This window comes from Leuresthes tenuis, unplaced genomic scaffold (genome assembly GCF_036924035.1).
Source record: "Leuresthes tenuis unplaced genomic scaffold, fLeuTen1.0.hap1 SCAF_2, whole genome shotgun sequence".
In the NCBI taxonomy this organism is placed as follows: Eukaryota; Metazoa; Chordata; class Actinopteri; order Atheriniformes; family Atherinopsidae; genus Leuresthes; species Leuresthes tenuis.
In genome coordinates, this window is record NW_027325356.1 from 15151591 (window position 1) to 15162237 (window position 10647).

Consider the following 10647-nt stretch of genomic DNA (forward strand, 5'->3'; position numbering starts at 1 on the left):
TTGTTACATGGCGGTGAATGAATCGAATCACTGGCACAAAGCATGCAATACCACAGTAGATAAGTGGTGCTGTACCCATCTTAACTATCGCTAATAGAGCCACTTCCGGTTGACGTCTTCACCACCAACAACAACAAAACTAAGGCATTCGAGAAAGATGGCGAACAAAGAGCAAGATGAAGCTACGTCCCTCTACATTTGTGATGAGCTGGTTATGGCACAAACGCGATGCACAACGACACATTCTCGAACGCTCGATCCTATCCACTGTCGTCTCCAGGCAATTAAGTGGGCAATCCGATCGAGTTATCCCGGGGTCTTAATTCGATCGCAAGTAACCCGATCCCATTCGATTTCTTGTAGGATTACGCTTGTTACATGAGCTGAATAACTCAATCTTATTGTAATTTAGCCATTAATCCGATCCGATTGCCCGCATGTAACCGTGCTGAATGACTTCTGGAACCAGTGCATCCTGCACTGTGGTAGGAAAAATCTGCACGCTGATTGTAGCCAAACAAACTTGCACAACAAGAGGTGATTTAGATCAGCCTTGGTGGGTGGGGCTTTTTTTTCAGGAATTTGACCTCATACATATCATATTATTCCAATGGTAATTCAATGGCTTGTAGTAGTTTCAACATAGGAACAATACGGTGTGGGATAACCTTTGATATACCTTTTGGTATAACTTATATAACACTGTGTCTGCACAGAAATATCTGTGTGTTTAGATGGATATATGATTCCTCATCGGCTCCTCTGGCCACTACTAGAATAAAAGTATCAAAATAATAAGACATTTTATTGGTGTTAGAGGCAGAGGGAATAGTGGTTTGGATGAAGGGGCAGAATATGGAGCAAAGGTACATGGCTTGAATAGAATCTGGCACGTCTCATGTCCCCACAGTCTTCAACACTCTCCGGCCTGACATGAATCATGCTGCTCCCTGGCACTGCTTTTTTGGCAGCCGCTGTAGTTCTTAAGCAAACCTGCTGGTCCGGTGCCAATGTGTGTGGTTTTGTGGGTACATTTATGAAGAGATGAGTGTGGACAATGTCATGCCAAAGTGCTAAGAATATCAGCTATGACGACTACGGTCTGGACATATGAGTTCAAGATGGAGCAAGGTGAAGATGATGTTACATAGAGGTGTAAAAATGGAAACTGAACAGCAAGAACACTGCTGGAGCCTTGTACTGTATGTGTTGCACAAAGAGGTATGTAGTCAGATGGGTATGGCATGATTATGCGTGTGTTTTGTCATGAGTCAGGATTATTTTCTTTGAGTGTGGAACCAGAAGGGCATTTCAAACCAAGCATGTAAATTATCATCAGACTAGCAATGCTAATGAAAATGTTGTTATCTGACGTATCTCCTACTGATGAACAAACCTTGCACGGATAGCTTTAGTCCCTTAAGGATTAATACTATTGACTCTGATGGTCCCCTAGTTTTTTACCTTTGTGCAACAAAGTTGACAACTGGGCAATTGTCTTATCTATGTGGCCCAGAATGTAAGTCTTAACTCTTTCAAAGATCCCCTCATTTATTCCTATGACACTGTCTCCAGGTTTTTGTGGTAAGAGTTAAATGTCTGAATATCAACAAACGCATAAACTAATTCCTGGTTTTTATGGTAATTGTGTAGGGCCAGAAAAATATGTGGTTATGACTGCTGTTTCTCTACCATTAACAAAGAAAAATCTTACAAAAATATTGGTAAGTCTTCCGTGTCTGTACTCCAAAGAGAAAAATGATGAAGACTGTGGCAGATTGCGGGAAGGCTTTTTAAAAAGTGGCTCGCTTGATTCATCTCAATTTAGGTTTTCTAGAGTTTTTCTAAATGTTTTTTTTCTTTTTTTTTGCTTTCATCCCACAGTCATACTGTTCAGGTCAGCCAACACCTCATACTTGCCTGTATGTGGGAATGCGTAGGTTTCCTCTGGACTTTTCTAAGTAAAAAGTAGGCATTGGTTCGGAGTGGATTCAGGTGTCATCAATGTTACCCAATTTAACACAATCTTCTTGATGGTATAGATAATAGAGGGATGACGTATTGTATTGACTTTGACATCATAGCTTTGTTTTTCTTTTGGCAACTTTTTTCAGTCACTTTTGGCCGATATTGTAGCCCGGGGTCTTAATTCGATCGCAAGTAACCCGATCCAATTCGATTTCTTGTAGGATTAAGCTTGTTACATGAGCTGAATAACCCAATTTTTGTAATTGCTCCATATTTGGTGTGGGTCCTGACACTAATCACAAGTGTCCACATCAAAAATGCTGATGACTGTACATATCTTTTGTGCTATCAGGTTGTAGACTGTTGTAAACTCAGTTTTTCCGGTTGCATCTTAGCAGCAACAACACTAAACATAAAAAGAGTGCAAAGCAGTGACTTTAGTTAATTAACCTTTTAGGGGGACTCTGGAACCAGTAAGTTTTCAAATAGAGTTTTCAAATTGACTGTACTCTTTGATATTGACATAACCATTGTTAACTTCTTGTAATTAGACACTTAAACTGTGCGGCTTTAATGAGTGCAGTCCCAGAACGTGGCGTGTCTCCAAAAGCTGTAGCTGTATTTGTGACCACGGGAGACACTCTCTTCGGCATGAAACTGGTACAGTACGTGAGCTATGCCGCCACGTACCCAGTAAATGGAAACACTCGAGATCATTATGTATCAAGCTTCCATGCGGTACTCTGTGAGTGAGACCAGGTTATTCCGGTTCCTAGATCCTCACCCTGGCAGTTAAATATAGAATAGGATTTAAGACCAAACTCGTGGTCTGCAAGGCTCTCAATGGTCTTGGACAATAACACACAAGCTTGGAGGAAATCTTGGATATGCAGGTCAGGCCGTAGTGCCCAGAGTTCAGACGGCACATGGTGAAATGGCTTTTAGCCATCATGCTACCCACTACTGGAATCAGCTCCCCTTGTGACTAAAAACAGATCTTTTTGTATTTTTAGTTAATATGTTCACAATTTTTTTATAATCTAATTTAAACCTACCTATACTTAACTTGCGTAAACTTCTATTTTGTTCTCAACAATAGGATTAGCATTTCAATTATTTATTTCTAATAGATTTTTAAGTTTCTTCTTTCTTTATTATTCTTTTGCTGTTTCCACTTTTTGTCCACCCTTTGTGTGAAAGTCAACATATATCAATTTACCTCATTTTTCTGTATATTTGTGAGCAATATTTTTGCGTGAATTGTATCATATTTTTTCTAAATGATTGTACAGCAAAGAGCATAAAAGGTTAGCTGGAGTGGACGGATGATGCAACACTGTGCACCTTGACCATTAGAAAAATAGTCACAGTGCTATTTTTGATGAATTACTTTCTTTAAATAGCACTGTAACATCTTGTGCATACAATACTAAAACAATGCTAACCACGAGAAGAAGGAACACGCTGACCCTGGCAAGCAACCCTGAATTTGAAAGAGCTGGGATACCGTTTTGAATTTAGAATGAAAGGGAACTCTCTTTATTTAACTTAAACTGACAGACAAGCTATTAAAAAAAAACAAAAAAAAAACAGCAAAGATAAAGATGTGCTAATTTCCCCGGGTTTCTGTGCTAAAAGAGAGACTGGGGCCTGTGTATCACTGTGCTGCTTCATCTTTTATTTCAACAAAACTTTGTATGGTAACTATGGAGACCAGATCTCGTAGTTTTGAAAGTGGAACATGGGGCATATATTGGTTTGGGTATTATAAGGCAGAAGACCAGTATTACACTCTGGATAAAGCATTTTATCTGAATTTGATTGTACAGTAGAATTTATGTGATATACACACCTAAACTACTTGATACATATTTTGTTAGTGCATGCAATTTTGTTGCTTTGTGAGCAATTTATTATTGTTCCCACAAGGTTAATTTTAAATTGGCCACAATGTGATGTAGTGTATTGCAGTAGTATTTCCATTACACAGTTGTCGGGGAAAATGTCCCACTGCCCAGTGGATAGCAAGAGGTGTGGCTGTAACATTAGACTGCCGGAGAGATTAAAAGGCGTGACTGGCACATGGTTCGTAGGGTGGAGAAATGTCTTAATATGGAGTTGTCAACAAACCGTCAGCTGAGGGGAACCGGCCCCTGACGCCAGTGAAGCTTCACTCTGTAGAAATAAAGCAGATAGAAATGTTTATGTGAATGACACACTTCTTCTTCTTTGGTATCTGATGGTGTAACTTTAACAATGCAGAAGAAGACTGCAGAGGAGACTCAAGAGTTGAAAAATTACACTAATTAATGCTTTGATAACTGATACATTTTTCAAATGTTCCTATGTCATTAGTATTATTTCCTGTGTTTATATCATTTCCATTTGGGATGAATTAAGTATTTTTTTCATTTTTATTAGATTTCCATTTTACCTTTGTTTAATCAGGAGAAAAAGACCCTTAGAGATTTAAAATCTATTGCAAGAGTGCCCTGGACGATTAGAATAAATTACACAAAAGAACATTTACACGATACATACTTCACATTTTACAGGTAAACTGCTCCTGTAATTGTGGGTCAGGCATTCTCCCTGACACTCCACAGTTCAAGCTCACTCTTGACTTAATGCTGTTCTGTAACTGACCTCTGACCTCCCATAGCATGCACAAAAAGTCATGAGTATCATATCTGTGCGGTTTGCTGTTCTCTTCTAAGCAGTAATGGCAGCTGTTTTGATCCTCTGCGTATTTGTTTCCTTCAGAAAAATGACTTGCCCAATAGTCCCCTTGTGATACGAGTAGAAATGCCGGCTCTGTTTGCTACAGTTCTGTGGTCTTGTGTTGGTTCTCTGTGAGCTGGTGTCAGCCCCCACCCCCATAAGAGGCCATGGAGATTCTGACATCAGGGGGCAGCACTCCTTATAAGCACCTGACCCTCGACGTCATGCCTCGCACCCAATATGAAAAGCGTGTGATTGTTTTCCGAATGAGACGGTGTGCACAGATAGTAAACTGGGTTTATATATCCTCCATGGATGTTCTTTCCTTCATTTAACCGTGAGCAAGACTGTGGGTGTTTGCAGCTCCTCTCCACATATAACATGGAGGTAAGACTGTTTAATTTCTTATTAATTTGCATGTTCTGACACAGCCTGTGATGATCACAGGCTGTCACTTATAGTACGTGATACTACTGTAACTATAAAAAGGGTTACAGTTTGCTCTTTTCTTGATTTCTATTTCTCTTTAATGTTGATTATAGCTGATTGTGAATACATGTATACATCAGTTATACACTAATGGCATGAAATTATTTAGCTGATCTACTGAAGTAGTTCTGGAGAACAGTAAAATGAATGTCCCAGTGTGATTTAAACAATTTGTAGCAATAAAGAAATAATTTCATTAAGTACTGCAGTTCAGCTTTCAAAAGTTGTGACATTGCGAAAAATTAGGTCACATGAAAATAGATAAATGCTCGCTTTGTATCTGATGCCACCGTCATGTTTGACTGTGTAAGTTTTGGGGAAATGAGCAGAAGTTTTCAGAGAAAAATGTATCTTCAGCTTCATTTAAGATTTCAGCAATACAGGGCCTCTTTTTTTTAGTTAATTATTTTCTCTTATGTATTCCGCTGTACCTCCTCTAACAGATCTACACTGTAGGCACACCAGTTTAAAACGGCGACTCTTAACTACAGTGACATGCAGAATGTGGTTTGAGGCAGTGTTCTGGATCTTTATTTTTGTTTTTTGTTGGTACAATACAGTTTTGATTTGCATTTGTGAGTGCACAGACGGACTGTGTTAACTGACAGTGATAATTGACAGTGTTACCTTCTATTCAGTCTATTTTTAAAGCAGTACAACTTTGGGGCCTGAAGATGACAGCTATTCAGTTCTGGGATTCAGCCTCGTGTAGTGCTTTCCCCAGATTGTCTAAATCTTTTGCCTGTGTTTTTTATGCAATATAGTTGTACCGACTTCTTACTCATAAGATCTTTCACCCGTTGATGAACCTCTCCCAATATCTTTGACTTGCAAGGGGTTTTTGTTTTTCACCTTCCTCGGTAGCTCGGCTTTTTACAGGGCTTAAAACAAAGCTTTGCAATGTAAAGTCTAAACATCCTTTGAAGGTTTTCAGACACAAGATGCCAGGGTACTGAAGGCTGGTAGCCACAGTCAAAATGTCAAGAGCTTGTTCCCAACCTTTTCTATCCGAGCCAAGCACTTGTATTTTTGGATTGCTTTTAAATTTTTGCTTAAAAGAACAACAGCAATCGTGATGGAACACTCAGTCTTCATTCAGTGCAAAAAGTATAATCCAGTTTTTGAAGTCTTTATAAGCCTTTTTTTCTGTTTCCGTGCTATAGTGGAACCAAAGTCATAAACAGACAGAATCTTACAATAAAGGCACTTTGTTATTTGAAAAAGCTCCCTCAATTTAGAGGCATCTAGCTGTAACCTTTGAGTGTATGTTTACGCTCTAAAAGACCATACGATGACACTAGTACACTAAAGTGTTTTCATAGGAATGCTTCTGTTTGGTCATATCCTCCAGGTGGAAACTTGTGCTGTGGAAGGTTACCACCATGCAGCTTCACTGTTGGGATGTCTGAACTTTCAGCGAGAACGAGCTCAATACTGTGACTGTGTACTCCGCCAGAAACAGAGCTCAGGTCAGCTCTACCCTGCACACAGGTGAGGTTAAGAAAATGACTTCACCGCTGACAAAAACAGATGCTACATGTCCATATGATCAAATCATGTTGGTCTTTTCTTTCTTAGGTGTGTTCTGGCAGCTTCTAGTCCTGTGTTGGCATCTCTCCTGTCCTCTACTGGTGCCCTGGTGGAACTGCAGGATTCCTGTCTGTCTGACTCAGTATTAGCACCTCTTTTGGACTACATTTACACTGGGGCTTTGCCATACCCTCTCAACAGGGAGCAGTATCCCAGACTGCTCACTGCTGCCTGCCACCTGCAGATGAATGAACTGCAGGATACTCTGAGAGAAGCTTGGCGACAAACTGAGATAAATGCTGCTGATGATGCCAGTGCTTCAGATGGTGCTGCAATCCATCCATACAAAAATATTAATGATACTTATAAGAGTGATTTGAAGGCCTTCGGTGACCCTTCATCATCACCCAGTATGGATTATTTTGGGAGATTGGAAGACACAAGTAAACTGTGTTCAGCTCGAGTGGAAATGTTTGATAAAGCACAGATTAACTCAGTCAGCATGGATTCCAGTGTTACAGATGGAGAAACAGATATAAGTAAAAATGATGCAAAGCACTGTGGTAGAGCAGATGCAAGTTTACTTGAATACCATGATACAGTATATGGAAGTGACAACAGAAAAGTCACTTATTCGACTAAACGGAATTTGATGCAGAACATCCCTGGCACTGATGAATCTCCAGTGAATAAAGAAGTGCATGAGGATCAGTTCCATTCAGATGGTTTTATAAAACCAGTGGTCTGGCCGAGGAGCACAGAAGAAGAGCTGTTGATAACAAATGAGGACAGAGGGAGCTCATCTTCACTGCCAAATCCATGTTATGGGGCAGTACCTGTCATCTGTCACGGCAGTAGGGCTGCTGTCTGTCAACTGGCAGAAGTTTGCCCAGTGCCTCCTTACCACCCAGCATTCCAGTCGTCACTTAGCACAGCGCCTGACTCACATTCAGCCTGCACAGACGGCGACAACCCTTGTGAAGGTATTTCCTCTAAACACAAAAATCAATTTAGAGCACAAATTCGGGACTCTAATCAGAATGAAAAGCCCATTGTATGTACCAGTCATCATGAGTTGAATCTGGACTGCAGCAGCAGCCAGACAGATCAGTTTATGATCAGCAAAAACATTTTTACAGGCAAGGGTTTATCTCACATTACAGTCCATAATGAGCGGCTTGCTGATTGTGATTCATTTCAGACTAACACTAAACATCTCGCAGAGGATTTGGTGCCACATAATAAGGACTGGAGCATGGACAGTTTCCAGTCCAAACATCAACTCTTAAGTTGTTTTGAATACGACAATGTCTCCTTGGCAACTGCAAAAGAGGAGCAATCGCAGGACTGGAAATCTGCTGCTTCACTTCCCACTGAGGACTCAGACACAGGAAGTGACTCACAAAATGTGTGTTTCGACGTGGAAGCGAAAGAGAAACACAGTTCCTCTTTCCAGTGTCCTACTAAAATGGATATACAGGACAGCAACTGTAACTCCATTGAACCATCTTGCCAGCATGAGAATGATTCAAACACGAGACATACTGCTATGCAGCACAAAGAACAGAGAGTGGATTTGTGTGTTCCACTTTCCACCATACTAGAATCAGGTTTGGATAATGTCACTGAATGCATCACGTTTCTAAAACCTAAAAAGATCTCAGGCTCTAAAATCGTAGAGCCGTTGTTTCACTCAGATGAGTTGAGTGATGAGGACAAGGCTGGTTCCTTTGCCGTTCCAGGTCAGAGTCCCCCAAAGCGGCACTCTCCTACAGAGATTACAGATCAGGTTCTCCTCGTGGACACAAACCCTAAAGCAGCTGAGGAGAAAGGAGTTGGTCTTAGGAACAGAACCGAGAACGCGATCAAGATTCAGGATAAAGCACAAAGGTGTGAGGAACCATCTGTCACATGGACTGAGACGAAAAAAATCAGAAAAGGGGCTAAATTTGGCACTAAGACTTTTGATGAGAAAAAGTCTAATGAAAAGACAAATGTTCAGGAAAGAAAATTTGTAGGTAAAGACCGCAACAGGCGAGGAGCGCAGATTACCCCAAAAGCCAAGTTCATTGAGGTTTCCCACCCTAACAAGGGTGAGAACAAAATAAGCACCAGGCCAGTCTGTTCAACACAGAGTGTGCCAGACTCTGTTCAAGCCTCCATGCCATCCATTTTGTCTGTTTGCATACCTTCCAAGCTTTCAGCCGACATGCCAACAGAGAGGTCGGCTCATCTGTCATCTCCTTCTCATCAACCTTTCCAGTGCTCCCTGTGCGATCGTTCCTTTAGCCAGCGAGGCTCTCTGAACAGACATGTGCGGAGCCACCTTGGCGTACGGCCCTTCCCCTGTCCCCGGTGCCCTATGACCTTTTCACGGCAGTACCGTGTCACGGAGCACATGCGTGTTCATCAGCGCTGTGCTCTAGGGAATGACCTTCAAAAGCCCTCTGACTCTTCGATTAGTGACATTGAACATAATTGAAACTGGTTTAAAAGACAGTTTTAACAATGTAACATGGCATCTTGTTTGTGGATGCGACCCCTCAGAGTGATAAAACCATAGAGGAGTAATACATGACCCTTCCCTGAGATTTAAAGGATTTTTATTTAGCTTTCAGTTTGTTTATTTTCTTTATTTCTTTGGTTCAAGCTTCTATTTTCAGTGGAAATGTGTAGCAGAAAATTGCAGAACACCAGAGTTTTGAGTTTCTTGTGGAGCATAAAAAGGTTTCCTTTGAGAGTCTGTGTAGACCAGATAAATGCTTTTAGGTTATGTTTACTATAATCATGAATATTGGCAGCTGTTTTCAGTAGAAACGCTCTAAAATGTTTGGGAATGTACCTCTTGCCCCTTACACAAAGCAGGCAGAAGCAGCTAGTTCCCAGTTTGTGAACAGGTAGGACACTGAGCAGCTATAGAAACTAATATTTCTGTCCAGGAGTCTTTTAAGGCCAAAAAAAGCAGAAAATAACTGCACCCAGAGCCATGACTCCAAATGTGTGAGAGTGTTTGCCTTTTTTTACTGTATGTATGAGTTTAAAAAGTTCTTGCCTTATATATTGTTACATCTTGTTTACTGTTTATTTATTAAATCAGATTGCAACAAGGTGTATTTTTCTTTAATTCATAATTCCCTAAGGCATCTATCTGTCCTCTGACTGCAGACCCCCGAAGATGTGGTTTTCATGACTATATTTTGGTGTGCTTCAGTCCAGAGCATAGAAAGACAGATAACAAACTTTTTAAGAAACTCCTGAACCCTTTTTTTCTAAAGTGGGGAAATTTTGTGAGATTTTTTTGGGGGAGTGATACTGTTAGGAGGCATTTCTATGCCTTCTTGCTATAGGTCACCCATGGTAGTCCAACATCCCACTTATAGACTTCATGTTGGTTGGTTGTCATCAATCTGCAAATACACATCTCTTCTCATTTCAAACCATTTTTCACCCCAATTTTTGAATGTTAGCCTGATATCGATAGTTATTTTTTTTGTATTTACATTTTTTTTTAACTCCATTCCATTTGTTATTGTAGTATAAGTGTGTTCAATCAGTTCTACCTTACATTACAGATTACTCTGTACTGTCTTTTATTGAAAAAAATACTATACTATGACCTGTACATGAGGCCAGTACTTTGTGTCAATGTTTGTGCTGATGGTGTGCTGTGAAACATGAGCGAGTTATGTGAATACTCCATCTTGTTTATGCCAGAGTTCCTCTGGAAAGTTTATGTTACAGTTTACTGGTGATTGTTAAAGTTGTTAATATCAGATTTTCATTTTCTGAACCTCCCACTCTTTGTATTGAATAAAATAAAAAAAAAAATAAAAAAAAGAGGGCATCATTTTCACCTAAAATGTCTCAAACTTAACATGTTTTCGTTTAGTAACCCAGCATCTCTCCAGTAAATGTTAGTTAACCCTGAATAAATACCAT

General features: G+C 40.2%; 1 protein-coding gene across 2 annotated transcripts; it reads left to right on the forward strand.

Annotated features, from left to right (window-relative positions):
• Positions 1-922: 922 nt before the first annotated feature.
• On the forward strand, positions 923-9381 carry LOC140301720 (uncharacterized). Of its 2 annotated transcripts, none has more exons than XM_072380314.1 (3): positions 923-1221; positions 6530-6669; positions 6757-9381. In XM_072380314.1, exons 1-3 carry the CDS (start codon positions 1111-1113, stop codon positions 9188-9190), a joined length of 2685 nt encoding a protein of 894 aa, XP_072236415.1. In that variant the 5' UTR covers positions 923-1110; the 3' UTR covers positions 9191-9381. The 2 variants fall into 2 exon arrangements, with proteins under 2 accessions (XP_072236415.1, XP_072236416.1); XM_072380315.1 differs by lacking the exon at positions 923-1221 and adding an exon at positions 4487-5076.
• Positions 9382-10647: the final 1266 nt, after the last annotated feature.